This window comes from Pan troglodytes, chromosome 12 (assembly GCF_028858775.2).
Source record: "Pan troglodytes isolate AG18354 chromosome 12, NHGRI_mPanTro3-v2.0_pri, whole genome shotgun sequence".
Taxonomy (NCBI): Eukaryota; Metazoa; Chordata; class Mammalia; order Primates; family Hominidae; genus Pan; species Pan troglodytes.
Window position 1 is genome coordinate 64,645,884 of NC_072410.2, and position 21,767 is coordinate 64,667,650.

Here is a 21,767-nt window from a genome sequence, read left to right on the forward strand (position 1 = left end):
TCCTGAGAACATGTGCCCAGGATGGTTGGGCTACAGTTTGGTTTCGTATGTTTTAGGGAGACAGAAGACGTCAATCAATACTTGTAAAATGTACATTGGTTCAGTCTGGAAAGGCCCGACAGCTTGAAAGGGGGGTGGGAGGGGGGAGTTCCAGGTCATAGGTGGATTCAAAGATTTTCTGAGTTTATCTAAAGACCTGGAATCAGCAGAAAGGAATATCTGGGTTAAGATAAGGGGTTGTGGAGACCAAGGGTATTAGTTTACTGATGGAGCCTCCAGGTAGCAGGCTTCAGAGAGAATAGACTTTAAATGTTTCTTATCAGACTTAAAAAGATGCCAGATTCTTAGTTAATTCTCTTCTGGATCAGGAAAAAGACTTGGAAAGGGAAGGGGATTCTCTACAGAATGTAGATTTTTTCCACAAGAGAAAGTTTGCAGGGCCATTTCAAAACACGTCAAAGAAATATATTTGGGGATAAACTGCTTCATTTTTTTTCAGGGCCTGGTATCTGTCATGTTGGTATCTTATTGCTATAAAAAGTCTGTCTCGTCAGTCCAAAGGTCTGTGCTTTAATATTAATGCTGGTCAGTTGTGTGGGAATTTCAAAGGGCAGAGGGTATGCATACCCAACCACCCATTTCCATCATGGCCTGAACTGGTGTTTCCAGTTAACTTTGGAATGTCCTTGGCTGAAAAGAGGGGTCCATTCAGTTAGTTTGGGGGCTTAGAATTTTATTTTTCATTTATAGTCAAAAGGCTCAGTAAAAAATTTTTAAGCATATTAATTTGTGGAACCCTGCTGCCAAACAATATGTAAATGTAAATATGTATCAGATTATCTCTCAAACAATTGAATGTAGTAAACCAAAGATTGACTAGCCAAAAGTGGTATGATTCTTACCCTGTCCATTCCCCAAATACGAGCACCATAAAAGGTTAACTATAAGACTATATTTACACTCTACATCCTTTTTCCCCCCAGTTAACATCCCTGCAGTAACCAAAAACATGAGCTGGATAAGGAGGAGAAGAGGAGCTGGCCGAATGATTTTTAAGCAGAAGCTGAATGTTCAATAAGAATAGAGTTGACGCCTTCAGAGGAGAAGTAAGAAATAGTTTTCCTGTGTGTCATGTAAGTCATGTTTTTAGGCTTACCTTTCATGCAATTGCAACAACATCCTCTAAGGGTCTTGAATGAACCTTCTATTCCCCAAATATTCCTGACCATTCCCAATGACTATCCCAGATGTGCTCCATCACTTTGTCTCTCCTACTGTGAACCTTTTGGTTGGTATCTACTGTTGAGACATAGCTTACCTAATGAACTAGGTGGAAGTACCTGGCTAATGTTGCTAGCTGCCTTCTTCCACACAGCTCTATCTCTGACATTCTGTAGCTTGCAAGTCATCAAAATGGACCTGGGTTTTCTGCAGCCCTTAAGACACTTAAACCAAGTTGTGGTCCACACAGAAGCAAAGGCTTCTCTTGTCGCTTTGGGTCACAATTTCTCTTACTGCTTTACTACTTCCACTACAGGGGCTAACAAATGTTTTAATGTAAACAGTGTATTTAGGTTTTCCTCTAAGTCTCACTGCCAATTTCAGGACCTAAGCATGCAGTTGGGAGCTAGTGGACACGACAAGTAAAAGATATTATGTTATATTCAGATTTATTTTTCTTTAGATATCATAAAAGTAATTGGACAAACCTAGTCTTCCTGACTTCCCCTTCTGTTACCTGTTATATTGAGTTATCTCACTGAAGACTCCTTGTTATTTCAGGCAAATACACTCAGATGTCTGTGGATCTAGAAATGAGTGAAAAATATAGATTCCAGCTGAGAGATACACAATTATCAAATTCCTTAAGATATACCAATATTTAAATCTATTTATTATAAAATACATGCTTATCTGGGGAACATAGCGAGACCCTGTCTCTACCAAAAATTATTAATAGAAAGTAAAAAAAATTAGCCAGGTGTGGTAGTGTGTGCCTGTATTCCCAGCTACTCAGAAGGCTGAGGTGGGAGGATTGGGAGCCTGGGAGATTGAGGCTGCCGTGAGCTATGATCACAACACTACTCCAGCCTGGGCAACAGAGTGAGACTCTGTCTCAAAAATAAAAATAAAAATAAAAATAAAAAATAAATAAAAATAAAATACATGCTTATAGTAAATATTTAAGAAAATATCAAGAAGTAATTATAGAGGGGGAATTGCCCATAAAAAATTTTTAAAAATACTCTCTGTTAACATTTTAGTGCATTTCCTTTCAGTGTTTTATTTTTTATCCCGTAAAAGGTTTTAGGTTATATGCTTTCCACAGTTATACTCAAATTGTGTGTATATAATATTTTTATTCTGCTTTTTTCAATTAACAGTATAACAAACACATTTTCCCCCTCTCCAGTCATCAGTCACGATCCCCCATCCTTAAACAATTAGTCACTAAATCCTGAGTCTTTAATATGCTTATTGGGGTAATGAGTTGGGGAAAGACAAGGAGTGATCTCAGGAAGCCAGGAAATTCATATTGAAATAAAAAGAAATGCTAGGGAGAAAAATAATTAAGAAGGCTAGAGGAGAAACAGAAAAGACAAGAATTCAATCCTATTGGATGTAGGAGAAATTTTTAGGGAATAAGGAGAGAGGAATATGAAAGTTTTTTGTGGAGAACAGCTGCTCTGAGATAACTGAGACTGAAAGAGAAAGAAAAAGAGCATTTTTAAGAGTTGAATGTACTTCCCCTTTTGGCAATGTTGTGAGGAAGTGCAATTAGGATGCACATTGCTTTCAGTTATCTTTGGCTGCAGGAGAGTTGTTTCTTGGAATATGATCCTATGTGAGGATCTTTTCAAAATGAGGGTATAAACTGGCCAGGATGATGTAGGTTGTATAATAGCTTTTAAAATTGTTTTATTTTTACGTAAATCAGATAATACCTTACTTGCTCTTTCACATCTTGATTTTTATCAACTAATAGTATTGTGGCTTCCCCAACCTGCATCAATATATAAATATTTTATCATATTCCAGTTGTACATGTCTTCTAATATTCCATAGTGTAGATATATCATCATTTAACCGTTTTTATTTAGATGGATATTTAGGTTTTTTTTGTTTTATTCCAAATTATCATGAAAGCAGAATGTTGATCAGTCTTATTTCATCAGCACCTGTAGTAGTGGCTGAGGTTGTGTGGTTGAGGCTTGCATATTAAATTGACAAAGGACAGATTAACAGGAAAAAAGGCGTATGTATCTTTATTGATGCTAAATTTTTTTATGTGCATAGGGTCTCACAGAAAGAAAGTGAAAACTCAAGGAAGTTAGACTTGTAGGCATATATACCATTTTAACAAAGTGTGATATATTATGGAGAAGTGACTAGACAAAAGAAATGAGGGCTCCTAGGGGCAGTAAACTATGGAACAGAGACTGGTAAATCTGGGGTAGATAAGGCTTGTTTAGTAAGTTTAGTTAGGCAGATAAGAATAATTATCCCACTCTCGGGACTGGAGAGAAAAACACCTTTACAAATGAAAATCTGTGTTGCCTTTACAAAGGAAAATTTATACACCACTGTAAGGCAGAAAGGAGGAGGCCAGAAAGTTCTTCCTGTGTGTGCTCATGTTAGTCCATTTTCACACTGCTATTAAGAAATATCTGAGACTGGGTAGTTTATAAAGGAAAGATTTAATTGACTTACAGTTTAGCATGGCTGGGGAGGCCTCAAGAAACTTCAAGTACCTTTTTCACAAGGCAGCAGAAAAGAGAGCAGGGGAAACCTCCAATTATAAAACCATTAGATCTTGTGAGAACTCACTCACTATCACAAGAACAGCATGGGGGAAAACACCCCCATGATCCAATCACCTCCCACCAGGCCTCTCCCTCAACACCTGAGGATTACAATTCGAGATGAGATTTGGGTGGGGACACAGAGCCAAACCATATCAATGTTGCTCCTCAATTGCTTTCAGCTCCAAATCATCCTTATATCAAAGTGGCATATTTTGGGGTGTCATATTCTAATTCCTATATTGGCATGTAGCAGGCAATGACATAAATGCTTGTTGAATGAATACTTGCTACACTGCCTGTTTTTCAGTCTTTTATATTTTCCCAATGAGATGGCAAATTATTGTGTTGTTTTAATTTTTATTTTTCTGATTACTAGTAAGGTTAAGAAACTTCTCATTTGTTTATTAGGCATTTGTACTTTGTAAAATTAGTTGTTGGCCATAGCTCTACCCATTTTTCTACTCAGTTTGATCATTTTCTGAAAACAGTTTCTTTATTGGCAAAAAGAAGGGAGACATATTGCAGGAGTATTGTAAGGTTTAAATGAAAAGATGGCAAAGAACCTAGCATAATAAATATCTCCTTAGATATGAATGTACTTCCTCAATTTTCTCAATCCTGAGAATACTCTTGAGTAGGAAGGTATTGGCCCACATCTTTTAAAACACTTTTATGAAAAATGGGGGATTTTGTTTCTGTGTCTTCCACAAACAGCTTTTTTCTTTAAGCTTTTCATTGCAAACATGCAGATATTTATGGAACAAGAGTCAAAACCTACTTCTGCACCCCTCACCCCACCTGCCCCCTTTCCCATAGAAAATAAACAGATTCTAAGGTCTTTCAGTTTTTATTCTTAGGGCCTATAGACCTTGAGCTCAGTTTGTCTCAACTAAAATTATATAGGATCTTGAGTACTTGATTAAGAGTTTAGCCTTGACATTATAGACCTTGGCTGTGTAGCACGGAAGTCATGAAACACCTGCGACCATGTACATTTAAACGAATCAAGACACTGGGAATGGTGGCTCATGCCTGTAATCTCAGAACTTTGGAAGGCTAAGGCAGGAGGATTGCCTGAGCCCAGGAATTGGAGATCAGCCTGGGCAACATGATGAGACCCTATCTCTACAAAAAATACAAAAATTAGCTGGGCACGGTGGTGCATGCCTATAGTTTCAGCTACTCATGAGTCTGAAATGGGAGGATGGCTTGAGTCCAGGACAAGACTACAGTGAGTAGTGACTGCACCACTACACTCCAGACTAGGCAACAGAGTGAGACTCTGTCAAAAAAAAATTAATTAATAAAATTAAGATTAAGCAAAATGAAAAATTCAGTACCAGCTTCATGAGTTATGTATCAAGTGCTCCTTAGCCACATGTACCTAGTGGCTACCCTATTGGACAGTATAGATTGTAAAATATTTCCATCATTATAGAGAGTTATGTTGGACGTCACTGCTGTAGACAATAGAAAATCACTGGAGACTTGAGCAGGAGGCTAACACTAACTACTTGTGTGTGATAACCACACAGAATATAGAGTGATATATATGAGAATGGTCTATTCTTTAGCCAACACCATATTTTTTTGATTACTGTAATTCTAAACTACATTTTTTTTGGTTTTACATAGTATTTCTGTATATATTAATTTGAACATAGAAAAGTTGTGGAAGGCATATACCATCTCGATACTGATTACACTGGGTTATCTCAGCATATAGAATAGAAAGAGTTAGAGTAGATTAATGCTTTATTTTAGACCTATGGTACTTTTTACCTATTACAACAAAGAAAAATTCATTTGTGTTATTTCTATGAAATGAAATTAATGATATGCCCACTGCCTCTTCACCACATTCATTTTTTAAAAAAGATCCTAAGGGAAGTTAATTTAGTACTACATAGAATGTAGATACTTTATAGTTTAAAGGAATATATATTCCTTTTTTGCAATATAGAAAGCCCAAAGTAATATTATTATATCAAAAATACTCCCTTTCCTGGTGGAAAAGGATATACAATGCTGCTTCTATTCTACTTCCTATCTACCAGATATATTAGGTGAGAAAAAAGTGTCATACAATTGGGACCACTTCAATAAGCAATTAGATAAAATTAATGGTATATTATGTTGATCTCAGTTCTGAAAAGACCACGCTTTATTTAGCTATCTCAGACATATAAGAAAAAAAAATTACTGTTTTTCAAGGATGTTTAAGAGGGTGCTTATAAGCCACTCTTACGAAGTCTTTCTAATGGATAACAACCATAACTAGTAACGGAAGTTCTGTCTTCTAAGATAATTCCCCATTTATATAGTTCAAAAGAACAACTCTATTTTGAGGACAGTGTTTTTTACATAGTAATCTCATTTTATACCCAAATATTATCCCCATTTTCCTATTTCATATTTTCACACATACGTGGTTGGGTCTCATCTGATGCCACTTCAATTCACTTATAAAATAGAATAATTCTACTGCCCTTTCATACATCATGGAGCTTTGTCTCTTCTCTCCTTCCAAATTATATAGAAGAAGGCTACAAAAATCTTCTGCCCTAGAAGTAAAGTTAGCAATGTTGAATTGATTGGATAAGGGTAATGAACATTCAAATGTCAATATATTGGAGTGAGTCAATAGTGCGAAGTATTTATGACAGTGCTGATTCATTTCATAAGGCTACTCAATCAACTATGAAATGCAAATGTTACTCGAGTCATGAAATGTTCCTCTGAAACTATCTGGACAATCTGTTACAGAATAATTCATGCTACATAGATACTCTTGAGTTTTTAATGTACATAATACTTTCCTGGAATCCAGTTCCAACTCATAACAAAAATAAACTAATAAATAGATAACAGGCGAAACAGAGAGTAAGGAGACCATAGACTGATGAAGAAATCTTTGAAAACTTCTGGGTAATGTAATGATAAGAGCAGGTTTTTATCTCCCTGCTCCCAAATTCCCATTGAAATGTCCAATATAATATTTTTAAGGGGGAAAGAGGAAAAGAATTCTATGGTAGCAGCAGAAAGGAAAGATGAATACTGGCCATATGCAGGAAACTTTGGGGGCATTTCTGTTAAAAGTAATACAGATAGGATTATACTGTTGGAAGGCATGGAGTACCCATGTCAAACATCCTCTTCTAGGAAAGCAATGTACCCATAATACAGTAGAGAACATACTAACCAATTAATACCAACACACCTTGAGATTTGGAGGTATTAGGGCTAAAGATAAATCTCAGGCATCATGTCATCAGGAGCACAGCCTCATTTATGTTGACTAAAACGTTTGGACTATATCATATGTTTGCAAGGCCTCATGGGGCAATGACCTGGCACCACTGAAGCCAAGAGCGAACCACCAAGTGTTTAGAATAGTACCTAGTGTACAGATGTTCAATAAATATTTTGAAGGAATAAGTGAAGTTTTTTTGTTTTTGTTTTTTGTTTTTTAAAAAAAACCTCTGGAACCTGGTGTCAGCCTTCCTTTAGCACTGCCTTGAGGAATGAAGAACAAAGATGAGAGATGCTCTCATGCCCTAAGGCCAAGATAAGTTGATGGAATGGAACAGAGGGTAAGATGGAATGGCCAGAAACAGCAATTCAGATTCATTCACTCACTCATATATTCTTTGAGCTTGACTGAAGAGGGAGAATGTAATAAAACAAACCATCCCTGCCTTCTTAAAACTTAGAGCCTTGTAGAAGGAACAGTTGTTAAATAATCACTGAGAAAAACGATAGGATTCTATTAGGAGCTATAATAGGAGGAGCTGATTTCAGTAGTCAGGCAGGATCATGGGAGCAACACTTTGAGGGAGTAACACTTGAAATGAGACCTGAAAGATGAGGAATTGGTAGTGGGCAAACTGGGAAAGAAAGAACATTTCATGGAGAAAAGGACATATGCAAAGGTCCTGAGGTGGGAAGAAATTTGCTAAGGCCCCAAAACAACAACTGTGAGAGGTGTTAGCAGAAAACGATTCTGAAAGGTAGGCAAAGAACAGACCATACTGAAATTTGTGAGTTTAAGTATTTTTGACTTTTTCCTAAGTAAAATGAGCAACCCACTCTTCCTTAAATAAGAAAGTAACATGATATTATCTATATATTAAGACTAGCTACTAAGAAGAGAATGATTCATAGTGAGAGGTGGCAAGTAGTTACTAACATTTGTAAGCACCTACCTAGGATCCTCAGAAATTATTTGGGAAGCAACTGGATTATCCGTACTTACATTGCATGGGAGCTTGAGTTATTTTATTTCTATGACAAAGGAAAGAGTTGATCTAGACAAGATATATTCTAGTAGGAAATTGTATCAGATTAACAGAAACCATGCCCATTTCTTTTTGGCCATAAAACAAGACAGGGAAAGCACAGATGGCTCTCTGTGGATGACCAAACTGGGGAAAATTACCAGATTTCAGGAAAGATCCTATAGTTTAGACTACATAGCTTCTTTGAAGAATCAAACCTGCCTTCTTTTAAAAATAAATTTGCTGTGATAAGCAGAAAATCCTTCTAGGAAAATTTTGATTCATATAAATGTAAATAACAATTAAAGAGGATATTTTTACTTATGAAACTAAAGGTAGCCTGTATTAATTTACTATTGTTGATTAACAAATTACCACAAACTTAGTGACTTATATGATATAAATTAATTCTCTTACAGTCTGGAGGTCAGAAATCCTAAAATCAAGCTGTCAGCAGGGCTGTGTTCCTTCTTGAGGCTCTAGGGGAGAATTCATTTCTTTGACTTTTCAGGCTTCTAGAGGCCACCTGAATTCCTTGACTTGTGTCCCCATCTTCCATCTTCAAAGCCAATGTTATAACTTCTTCCGGTTTTTCTGTCTTGAACCCTCCTTCTTCATTCTTAGAAAGCCCCTTGTGATTACATTGTGCCCACCCAGATAATCCAGTGTACTCAGATCTGTAAAGCCCTTTTTGCCATGTAAAGCAACATATTTATAGAGCTTCAAATATTCTTCTTTATGACACTAAATGAGAGAAAGAAAGGAGTGTCAACCACAGAGTTGTAAACAAAATGATGGTGCTTAAAAATTCAAAACACAGTCAAGTTATCCTTATGCATGAAAGCAAACATAGAGATATTTTCAAATACATAAATGTCAGAACACATATGCTATAGACTGAGTGTCTGTGTCCCCCCAAAATTCATATGTTAAATCCTAACACCCAATGTGATGATATGTGATGGTATTTGTGAAGCAGGTTCAGTGTGCACTGGCTACCAACTTATCTGAGTCTTGTGAGACAGAACACCCACACACAACAAATTACGTGAAGCAGATTTGCTACTTACAGATAGGCAGCAAGAGATAGCAGAAGCTAGGATTCATGGTGAGCCAGTTTCCCAAGGCTCAGGAAAGCTGGCTGGGGTGCATAGAATCTCAACTATGCATGTCCCACTTGCACATTAGCAGAGAGACTGCAAAAAGCAGCCAGTCCTGTGTTTCATACTGTGATGTCACATGAGATGCTGAGCTAAAGCACTGAAGGACATTCTATCCTATCCTGAGGGAGACTGGAACAAAGCCTAGGCTGTCCCAGCTAGCACCCCTTTATCTCAAGATTTTGCATTGCCAGCACATTCTACACTTATTCTTGAGAGGTACAATTGAGAAAGGATGGAGAACTGCGTCAGTCCAAGGCCACCCAGAGAACTGCAGTATTTGCAGGTGGGACCTTTGGAAGATGATCAGATCATAAGGGTGGAGCAGGGTTAGTGCCCCTACAAAAGGGAACACAGAGGGCTCACTTCCCTTTTCTGCGACGTAAGGACACATGCTATTTTATGAACCTGTCAGTGGATCCTCACTAGACGATGAATCTTCCAGTGTCTTGATCTTGGAGTTCTCACCCTCCAGAACTGAATACATTTGAGAAATAAATCTTTTGTTTATAAAGCTACCCAGTCTATGGTATTTTGTTATAGCAGCCTGAGCTGACTAAGACAACATACCGGGACACTTAGATCAACTAAAACCTAGGGAAAAAAACATTAAGTATGAGTAAAAAGTAAGCACATAGCTTCTTGTCTGTCTGTTCATAACCACAACAACTCCTATGGAAGAGATTTTTGTTTCCTGAACCCCTTGAAAGAAAAATTTCTATGTAGAAGTAAGAAATAATTTGGATTTGATTGAGTTTTCTAAGAGTGAGTGAATAGGAAGGAAGACAGAAAGAGAAGACAGATCAACCAGAGAGATGATTTGAAGTTGTGTAGGGTGAAAGTTCATTGTAAGACACTGATTGTGTGACGGACAAAGAATCTGTTAAGAATGATAGTGTCTACTGTTCTACTCAAAGTTGTTTGGATTGTTATAATTTCAATTCCTCTTCTACTTTCCTTCCATTTTTTTCGTTTGTATGAGTGAATGTGTAAATTGAAGAGTCCATGTTCCACATCTGAGCAGATATGATTCAAATCAGAGATAGCACATGAAAAAGCAGCAATCCAGAGGTAGCTATGAGAACAAAAGCCTCTGAAAGTCCAGAAAATTTTAGGAAGGAGTTTTGAGTCAGTTTTACCTAGATTTTCAGAGAATGGGAAAGATATAAGCTATCATTTGGATTGTAAATTAATTAGGGAAATTACATCTGCTGGACACTGGTGGTGGTAATGATCTGATGTCTACATAATCATTTTAAATATCATTTTAAAGTGTACTTGAATGTTTTCTTTATTTTAACTCTCAACTTCAGTGGTTTCTTTTTCTCTGCCCTTACTGAAGCCTATCCTTGAGGGAAAGGAGGAGATTAACAGTCATACTCTTAGTCTTCTTACCACTAAAAAACATATCCCTCCCAAGCTCAGGACATCCTATCCTATCCTATCCTGAGGGGATAGGGGACACAGGAACAAAGCCTCTCTTCTTCTGATTTTCATTACACCACATTCTCCTAGTGCTCCTTCTGGCCCACTCGCTATTCCTTCTAAGTCTACTTTGCTTAATCTGCTTTTGCTCAGTTGGTACCCACAGTGCAGACACTGGCCAACTTTCACTGAAATGAAAGGTGTGATGAAAGATAGTCACTTACCATTTATTTATGACATACCACTGCAAACTTAGCAGCATAAAGTAGCAAGTATGTTATCATACTCACATATTCTGTGGGTCAGGAGCTTGAAAAGGGCACAGGGAAAATGGCTTAACTCTTTGAGAAGGTGTGCATGCTGGGAGTGACTCACAGCCTAGGAGCTGGAATCATCTAAATGTTTGATCAGTTACATGTTTGGACTCTAAGCCAGACTGATGAGCATAGCTTGGCTTCCTCACAGCATGTCAGCTTCAGAGTGCTGGCACTTCTTACATGGTATCTCAGGGCATAAAGCATGAGTGTTCCAAAGAACACGACAGAAGTTGCTTTGCCTCTTCTTACCAGCCTCGGAAGTCATATGCATCACTTTCAACTCCGTGCAATTTAAAGTCATATGCATCACTTTCAACGCCATGCTATTACTTGCTTATAATCACAAGCAACAAACAAGCCCACCCAGACTTAAGAAGAGAGGTAGACCCACCTCTGGGTATTATGAAAAGTACAATCTGCCACACAAGTTTTGACCAATCCAGTGAGTTTCAAGCTAGTATATTTGCTTTCCTGCTTGATATTTCTACTGGGATCTAACAGGCATTTCAAATACAACCTGGCCAAACAAGAAAATATGATATTTTTTTGCCCAAGCCAAAGCTTAGGATGATGGCAAGATTGTGAGAGGAAACGAGGTAGAGTGCATTAAAGACATTTTAGATTATTTAAATGAAAGAGAAGGAATTAAAGTCTATACAGCAAAGTATTAGAGACTTACATGTAAAACCCCAAACTATGAAAATCCTAGAAGAAAATCTAGGCAGTACCATTCAGGACATTTAAAAATGATATTTAAAACAAAGATGAATAAATGAAACACCTAAGACATTTAGATTATTTTAAAATGATTATTTAGGTGTGAAATTGCTAAGTGTTTTAAGTTAAACTTATTAGATCTGAGGAAAAAGCAGCAATATGTGTGCATATTAATTGAGCAAAACCTTGGTATCAAGCTGATGAGAGCTAAAGGAGGCCTCAGACAATCTAAAATACAGCAACGGCTTTATAATGGGAGAGGTCTTATAGCCATTGAGGATAAGGACAGGCATCATGCCTGAGACCACCTACCAAAAAACTGACTCTGAGGCTAAACTGGGTTGCTAACTTAGATGAAAAGTAAAGTATTGCTGGTAGCAATTAATCTAAATAACTAGCCTCTGAAGATTCTTTAGACTGGACCAGACAAATTCAAACTCCAGGAAAATATGGCATGCCAATAACTCTAGAGTTCAGTAATATTCAGAAAGGGCAAATGACAATGATAAGTGCTGTGTTAGATGTTTCTTTCAGATGGAAATGTGCCTTCTTCATCTAGATACTCAAGGTAAAGTAGGATGAGTCAAAGATAAATGTAGACCAGAAGCTCATTAGACCCCAGAGCTGGCAAAGACATTCTGATATAAAAACAGAATAAACCCCCCAAATCATAAGAACCTCAATATGACAGGGCAGGGAATCTATGTCTGCCTCAGTGTAGCAACTGGAATAATTTAATCTGGTCATAAGAGATGATTGTGGCTAAGAAAAGAAGACAGAGAGATCTCACAAGCTATGCTAGTCATACTGCTATCTTCCGGTCAAGACTTTGGTCAATATAGGAGTACTTTTAACTTTTTCTTTAAATGTTAGTGAAAGTTTCTTTTGTAAAAGTCAAACCTTGTTTCTACCTGAGTTGACACAAAGCAAGATGGTACCATCTAAGCAGTGTTAGGAGGAAAATCAGAGCCCTTTAAGAATTTAAGTCCAGTGGTAGACATGAGGACACTGGTTTAAGACAGAAAAGAATGGTGGAAGTAGGCCAAATAGGAAAAAGATGGTGAAGGTAGAAGAAAATTGGAGATGCAAATTATGTTGATCCTTCATGCCTGGGGATTTGTCTATTATTTTTTCCTCTCTATTTCATTCATAATACAAATAGAAAATAGCTAATCAGTTTTCATAGATCTCTTTAGGCTTTTCAAGAAATTTATCAAATAGACACCTCACCTGGCTTTTTAGGAATTATTGAATAACTGAACTGCAGTTAGACCTCTCATCTTCCAGAATGTCTAAAGGTATTTTTCTAGAGAGATCAAATTGTTAAGTGTTTTAATATAACTGTCAAAAGTTTTAAGAATCTAGGAATTATTCTATTGGCTTATTCTTCCTAAGAAACCACTTCTCTTCTATATATATATATATATATATATATATATTTATTATACTTTAAGTTCTAGGGTACATGTGCACAATGTGCAGGTTTGTTACATATGTATACATGTGCCATGTTGGTGTGCTGCACCCATTAACTCATCATTTACATTAGGTATATCTCCTAATGCTATCCCTCCCCACTCCCCCAACCCCACAACAGGCCCCGGTGTGTGATGTTCCCCTTCCTGTGTCCAAGTGTTCTCATTGTTCAGTTCCCACCTATGAGTGAGAACATGCAGTGTTTGGTTTTTTGTCCTTGCGATAGTTTGCTGAGAATGATGGTTTCCAGCTTCATCCATGTCCCTACAAAGAACATGAACTCATCATTTTTTATGGCTGCATAGTATTACAGTGTGGTGATTCCTCAGGGATCTAGAACTAGAAATACCATTTGACCCAGCCATCCCATTACTGGGTATATACCCAAAGGAATATAAATCATGGTGCTATAAAGACACATGCACACGTATGTTTATTGCAGCACTACTCACAATAGCAAAGACTTGGAACCAACCCAAATGTCCAACAATGATAGACTGGATTAAGAAAATGGCCACTTCTCTTCTTTATATTCCTGACCCTTGATGTAGAGCTGTAGTAAATAGAAACTATGGATAAGACCAGGAAATTATGTTACCTCTTGTCACTCTTAAGTGTCACCTCTTTCTGGGAGCCCTGGAGTACAAAGCATTAAATCAGGATCAATACAAGTCCCAAGATAAAAACAGTTTTCCTTGCGCTCTATCCTAAAAATAACTGGCGAGTCCAGGTGCAGTATTCAGACATTTTCCATCTAGATTAAAGACCTAGATTAAGGGATTGTTTGAGTCTATTTTATAATAGATTGTCACTGTCTTTCTTACTAGGCACTTCTTCACTTGAAAGCCTAGGCTGTGGTCTTTCTCCTTCACCAGACAGTTAAACACTGTAGTGTTGGTCACATTTTTCTAAAACTATGTTGTTTATCCACATTCAATTCCTCTTCTTAAGATCTCTCTTTAAAAATTTTGGCTATATTCATGGAAATTTAAATTTCTGTTTGGGATGGACTTTGTTCCCCCTTTATTACTGTCACCATTCCTATTATTCTCTTTGGCCTCCCATGCTGGACACTTATACTTCTATAAATCTTATAGATGGAGCTGGTATTATTTTTCTAGTTTGAAACACTTGTAATAAAGTTATGTCATTATTTCTATCTTTATAGGGGCCAATAGTTACATACAATGACTCAGAAGTACAAAAAAGTAATTTTAATTTATATACTTGACTAACTTTATAATTGACTTTTTAAACTCTGCAGTCCCCGTTTCCACCAATCCACCAAGCCCTTTCCAACCCTTTTCACCACTGCCCTCCATTACTACTGCTAACATGAGAACCAACAAAATCATATATTTGTTAAGTAGGGAAAATCCTGCTTTCTGCTGTTTAAAAGGCTCCTATAGGTATATATTCATTCAATTTAGAGGTTATACTATCAATCAGGGCTGTTTTTCTACTCCATAGAAGTCTTCTTACCACTATCCACCCCTGATCCTTTACCCTGGATGTAATTTGAATACCTGTGGAAACTTGCATATGACCATAGGGTTGGATGGCAAGGCATTCAGTCCCTGGATTCTCACTGGACTCCAGTGAGATTTTTTCTCATTTTGCTGAGTCACTGGGCAATCTGGATTGATGCCTTTAATTTTGGAGTACTATGGGATGGAACACTAGATTATTAGGAAGGGAGATGGTTAAACAGAGAAGGACACCCTTAGTTTGAACAAAACATTACTACTACTCAACTTATTATTACTTTATTTAAATAAAAGTTTAAAATTACTCTTTAGTTAGCCATGGCTTGGCTAAAAACTGTTAAAGTTGGCTGGGCATGGTGGCTCAAGCCTATAATCCCAGCACTTTGGGAGGTCAATCACTTGAGCCCAGGAGTTTAAGACCAGCCTAGGCAACAAAGTGAGATCCCATCTCTACAAACAAACAAAAAAAAAAAAAAAAAAAAAAAAGAAAAGAAAAAAAGCTGTGTGTGGCATACCTGTGCTCCTAGCTACTTAGAAGGCTGAGGTGAAAGGATTGCTTGAGCCAAGGAGGTTGAGGCTTCAGTGAGCTGTGACCATGTCACTGGACTCCAGCTTGGGTGACAGAATGAGACCCTGTCTCAAAAAAACAAAAACGAACAAACAAAAAAGCTGCTAAAGTTTATAGATTCATATTCCTTCAGCAGTAAACAAAGAAAGATTTCCCTTTTGATGCCAGCCTATGAGAAAAATAAGGTTATTAAATGGTACTTTATTCCATTAAGGTCAATACATTCTAAAAATAAAACAGAACCGTACTCTTTTAAAATGCTACACATGCCAATACTGACACGCTTCATCTAAGAATTCCACATTATTTGGGAACCTGCTTATTTTTCATAATTGCATATTCATAGAAAGAGTAATTGTGTATACGTAGTTGTCAGGAGTCATATTAACTTTCCTTAGTTAAACATATAGGATGTTCTCATGCTATAGAAATTATTTACATAAACTAGATACTGCATTGTCTCCCTCTCTCATTCCCTCACTTTCTCTTTCTCACACATGTGCACATGTGTGTGTGCGTGCACACACACACACACAATTAGTCTCACCGGCAACACTTGTTCTTAGGTAACAGACATTCCAATAAGCTCAGCAATTCAAAGATTTTCTATTATTCTCTTAGAAGGGACAATGTGCTAGGCAATTTTCACTTTGTACATCTCCATTATGCAATGGAACAAGTGAGACAGAGTACAATGTGAGACAGAGTACATTGAAAGAGGGAAGACTTGCAATAGTTGAAGTATTAAAATCCCCCAGTAGAGTCACATTTCATTTCATTAACACATAGTTTTATAGAACATTATTTAATGCATAAGGAGTAGTCATCTGTACTGAAATCACAGAGACCATTATATATTGATGAATAGCTTTGTACACCTTATAAATTAGTTGAAAAGAAACTAGGAGTATGGGAGCAAAAGTTAGATAAAGGAACACTACTGAGAAAGGCTAAACAGGAGTCGGTAATCTGCAAAGGTCAAGCAAAAGGTTTTGAGTGTCCTTAGCAGAATCTTACCTTTTCTATAAAGGCCACCCACCTGGCATCTTTTCTCTGGTAAACTGAACCAACCTTGATATACACCAAGATAAAGCATTCCAAAACAGAAGGGCATCCTTAAGCCATCTTGGGGATTCATTCCATTTCTGAAAAATAAGTTCAGGCCACATTTCTTGGCTCTCTGTCAGATCTAAGTCAGACAATAAGATAATTTGTGGCTTATGAATGAGCAAAATTTATAAAATAACCTTGAGCAACAAACGTAAGGTAGATAAAAGACATTTAAATTAAAATGATTAAAATATAGCAGACATTTTGATTAAAATGAAAACTAGCCTATGATTCTCTTCCTTTGTCTGGCTGTTTACTTAGGGATTTCTCCAAAATTGGCCTTTGAATTCTTCTTAAGAAGCCAAAAAGAAGAAGGAAACGACTTTCTCAGTCATAGCAATAGTAATGGCTTACCACATAATGAGCTATCAGTATATGGCAGGCCCAGTTCTAATTGCTTTACAGATATTAACTAATAGTTAAAAAAGAAAAAAATATGAGCAATGCCTTTTCTTGTGCCTATTTTACAGTGAATCAACCTGAGGATCTGAGCAGTTTAGTTATCTGCCTAAGGTCACATATCTTGGAATAAGCAGAGACAGGATTTGAACCTAGGAAGTTTAACTATAGAATCTGTGCTATTAGCCACTCTACTAAACTGCATATGGTGTTCAGTGCAACATGGGATTAAGGACAAGGATGGCTCAACTAAAGAATGACCATATGAAGCGTACTTTGCCCAGAAGAGAAGCCTTATCACATAGCCATTCTCTCTTTATTCTACAAATTAACCCCCATGTGTAAAAGCAATATCTGTCATCCACATTTACATTTGGTTTCTGGTAAAGGATTTTTCCTTTATATTTGAATTTCTTTTGATAATGTTTAGCCCCCAAAATGATGGATTCTTCTCATAAAATTGCTCTCACACTAATCAATTAAATTTAGCATCTTCAGCATGCATTATTACTTAAATATGATGTGACATCTTAAGAGCTTAGTATTGTAGGAGTCGATTCTTTATGATAGCATCAAAACTTTGAAATAAAATGTCTTAAGAGGTTTTGGCCCTTACATGGGAGGTAACAGATTTGCTCTAAATGGATCTGTGGATAGGCTGGCTAGAAATAAAGTTGGATAGGCCCAATTTTAGGACAAACAATTCCAAAATAAAATATCAGGAAGGCCACAATTCTCTTTTCCACCAAAAATAAACAGTATTGTTAAAGCCAGTGGGAGTTTCTCCTCAATGAACTGCTGTTGACTATTACAAATTAACTGAATTTAGAGTTCCACTACTAATTGAGGTTTTACTCACTTAAGTAGTTTAATTATTTTAATGTAATAGCACCCCCCCAAAAAAAACTTCTATTAATTCCTTATTTATTTATTTTCTAATCCTGTCATATCTACCTCTAAATTGGAAATATTTGCCACTGAACCCTCAACCTATTTACAAGTGTAAATTGTGGTTGTGAAACCTAAGGCCGATTCACAGAAACTACAATTTCAGCCTAAATACATGTTTATTTCAGGACTGCTCTCCTCTCTCCTCATCTTTGTACTTTTCCTGAGAGTCAAAAATATTTTTTGTATTTTTAGTAGAGACAGGATTTGGTGGCCGGCGCCTGTAGTCCCAGCTACTTGGGAGGGAGGCTGAGACAGGAGAATGACGTGAACCCGGGAGGCGGAGCTGGCAGTGAGCCATGAGCTGAGACAGCGTCACTGCACTCCAGCCTGGGCTACAGAGTGAGACTCCGTCTCAAAAAAAAAAAAAAAAAATTCTTACCAACTAGTTATTGTTCATCATTAATACTCAATCGTGTGATTACAAACGTCTTTCCTTTTTTCAGTAAATCTCTATATTTAGATAGTTTGGTAGTGAGCATGACCACTCCTCTCCAAAGCTTCTATATTGATTCTTTAATGATGTTCAGGTGCTGTTTCCAGCTGACCCATCTTAGCAGCTCTGATTATACTAATTTTTTCATACATATCTTAAAGGCCTAGAAACAGAAATCTTTGACTTCTAATGTGTATCTTTGACTGCTATCTAAAGACGAAGACAGAAACATGAAAGGAAATGGTAAGCTTTGGGGATTTCCTTGATTTCACTTTCAAATTGATGATCATTTTAATTGCAGACATTTTATTTTAATTTGTTAGCAATTTTTAGGCAGAGGGTAGGCTTTCAAAAAGTACATTTACTATTTTTTTCCTTCATAGATAACCTTTCAGATTTGAAGGCAGAGATTTGTACAGATATATATATATATATATATACATATATACAGATGTTCATAGCAACATTATTCACAAAAGCCAAGAAGCAACCAAAGGGTCCATTGACAATTGAATGGAGAAACAAAATGTGGTGTGTATGTATATAGAAATTTTGTTATATGCACACATACAAACACACACATATACACACAATGGAATATCACTCAGTCTTGAAAGAAAATTCTGATACGTACTACAACAGGGATGAACATTGAAGACATGCTAAGTGACATAAGCCAGTCACAAAAGGACAAATACGGTATGATTCAACTTATTTGACGTGCCTAAAGTAGTCAAATTCATACACACAGAAAGGAGGTTGGTAGTTGCCAGAGTATGGGAGGAAGGGATATGTGGAGTTATTCTTTAATGGCTACAGAGTTTCAGTCTGGGAAGATGAAAAAGGTCTCGAGATGGTTGGTGGTGATGTTGCAGAACAATGTGAATGTGCATAATGCCACAAAACTATACTCTTTTGAAATGGTTAAAATGCGAACTTTTATGTTATGTATATTTTACCATAGTAAAACAACCTCTGTAATTATTTTAAAATATCTCTTGATATCTCTCCTACCTTCCAGTATGTAAACTTCCTCATATTTTTTTCTTTTTTGAGTCAGGGTCTTGCTCTCTTGCCCAGGCAGAAGTGCAGTGGTGTGATCTTGGCTCACTGCAACCTCTGCCTCCTGGGTTCAAGCAATCCCTCAGTCTCAGCCTCCTGAGTAGCTGGGACTACAGGCAAGGGCCACAATGCTCAGCTAATTTTTGTATTTTTGTAGAGATGAAGTTTAGCCATGTTGCCTGGGCTGGTCTCAAACTCCTCTGCTCAAGTGATCTGCCCACCTCGGCCTCCCAAAGTGCTGGGGTTGCAGGCGTGAGCCATCGCGGGCAGCACAGTATATGAATTTCTTACCTCTCATATTCGTTTTGTGACACCATCACAGAATTTCTCAATGGCAACATACTCTTTTCCTACATTTGCTCTTTTCCTACTCCCCTCAACTTTTACAAAATCTGCCTTGTTGCTTAAAACACTATACAAAATTTACATTAGAAACATAATGTCTACGTAGCATCAGCACTGTGGCATTCACATTTTCCCACTGTGAACTCTAGGCAATGTATCCATGACTGTCAAGCATTATAGCATTCCATGCTCACTCAATTCACAGGCTGTTCCTGGCGGTTTCACAGAACTTTTCAAGTAATTACTTTCTTTAGTATCAAGGGACTTATAACAATCAAAGAGCATGTTGCTCATCTCAGTCATTGTCTGGGTGCAGTGACACCCATTCTAAAGGCACTGACACTATTTTGTGAGCCTGGCCTCATGATTGAGATCACATAATTGCAATAATTAGGAAACTCACTTCAGGATATTATCAAAATGACCCACCCAAACCCAAGTCCATATGGTTTGAAATAGCTAATGAGTCAGTTAATGTGCTATGTCCAGGAGTAATGGGTACTCAATATGGATAGCATGAAGGTATAATTTACCAACGTTCTGACTGATTAAGGGTTTCAAGTGGACATTTTGCAACCTAAACAGGGTATGAAGTATTAAGAGTTTTGATGGTTGAGACAAAAGGAAGAAACAGTGTTTAAAAGTCAGGGACATTGGAACTTGAACAATTTCTTTCAATCATATTTTCCAGGCTTACAAAGTTAATACTATATAAAATGGAATGAAGATGTAGGTTTAGGTAGCCAATTGTGATAATGTGGAAAGGTATGGGGGATGCTACTGGCTGAGTCCTTTGCATAACAGAAAAATAAAGAAAATGCTGAAAATTCAATCCACTGATTTGGGGGTGGGGTGGGGAAAAGAGAGAAAGTTCTATTACAAAGAAAAGATAGAATTAATATTAACAGTTGTCTATATGGAAGGGATTCACTGAGTGATTAGATATATTTTTATTTCATGGTAGTATAAACCCAAATAAACGGTCATAGTATTTTTGGCTAATTTGTTGTCTGCAGTATCTTGGAGACAATAAATATTTAGTCCAAGCATACTTATAAATTGGGATTAAGAAAAATTCTAAAGTAATGTTTTAATACTAATTTGAAACCTCTATGATAAAGGTCTGTATTACATTTTTTATTTTGGATATGAAGGGATGTAAGCCCAGTGCATTCTTATACAGAAAGAGTGCTTAATTTGGAGTCCATACACACTCAGTGGGTCCCTGGTTAGATGTTAGGAGCAATCTGTGAGCTTGGAAAGGAGGGGAAAAAAAATCACATTTTAATTTTTCACTCATTTGTACTGGAATTTAGCATTTCCTGTAATTATATAGCAAATCATTAGGATTAGCATTATGTGTGATTTTTTTTCCACCAAAAGTAGTTGAAGATGTTTTCATATCACGATAGAGCTGTTTAGCTCTTCCAAAATATCATTTATATTCATCAGTATTACAAAAGTCTGGCTGATATTAGACCTACTGCCAGGTCTAATATTTAAAAACCAATTTTAACATACTTTGTTTCTTTTATAATTGTATATTTTTAGTTTTATCCATTTTTAAAACATCAAAAACTTATAGAGAATGGGTCCAAACACTCTCCTAGACTATCAAAGGGGTCTATGGCACAATAAAGGTTAAGAACATATGCTATACTATGCAGTGGATTTATCAAGGTCCAAATGTTTTATACTGGACCAATGGCTTTTAGTTCCAGGTATCAGAATTAACTCGGAGATTTTACTTTATTATTTTAGAAAAAGATAATATGTGCACTTTAAAAAATGTTCAGTTGTACAAAAAGTTATACAATGGAAAGTGTCTCATGCCAACTCTGCTTCCCAGAAGCATCCACAATTTCTTATGAGCCTTTCTGGAGACATTCATATTTAAGCATATAATACATGCAAATGCTTATGTACATACACTTACATAGAACATGTATTTTTCTGCTTTTAACACAAATAGTAGCTTACTTGGCACAATAACCTTCATTTGGCACTTAACAGTATATCATAGCAGGGCATGGTGCTTTGCACCTGTAATCCCAGTGACTTGGGAGGCTGAGGCAGGAAGACTGCTTGAGGCCAGGAGTTCAAGACCAGCCTTCAAAACATATTGAGACTCTGTCTCTAAAAATATTAAAAAATTAGCCAGACATGGTGGTACACACCTGTAGTCAGAGTTAGGTAGGAGGCTGAGGTGGGAGAATTGCTTGAGGCCAAGAGGC

General features: G+C 36.9%; 1 protein-coding gene across 1 annotated transcript in view; it reads left to right on the forward strand.

The window, feature by feature from the left end:
* Positions 1–21,767, forward strand: part of LOC134807785 (formin-2-like) — a 499,018-nt gene that overhangs the window by 5,433 nt on the left and 471,818 nt on the right. Inside the window, exon 3 of the mRNA XM_063788893.1 lies at positions 984–1,133. Coding sequence (XP_063644963.1) covers positions 984–1,001 — 18 coding nt within the window. The 3' untranslated portion in view covers positions 1,002–1,133. The remainder of the gene's footprint in view (positions 1–983; positions 1,134–21,767) is intronic.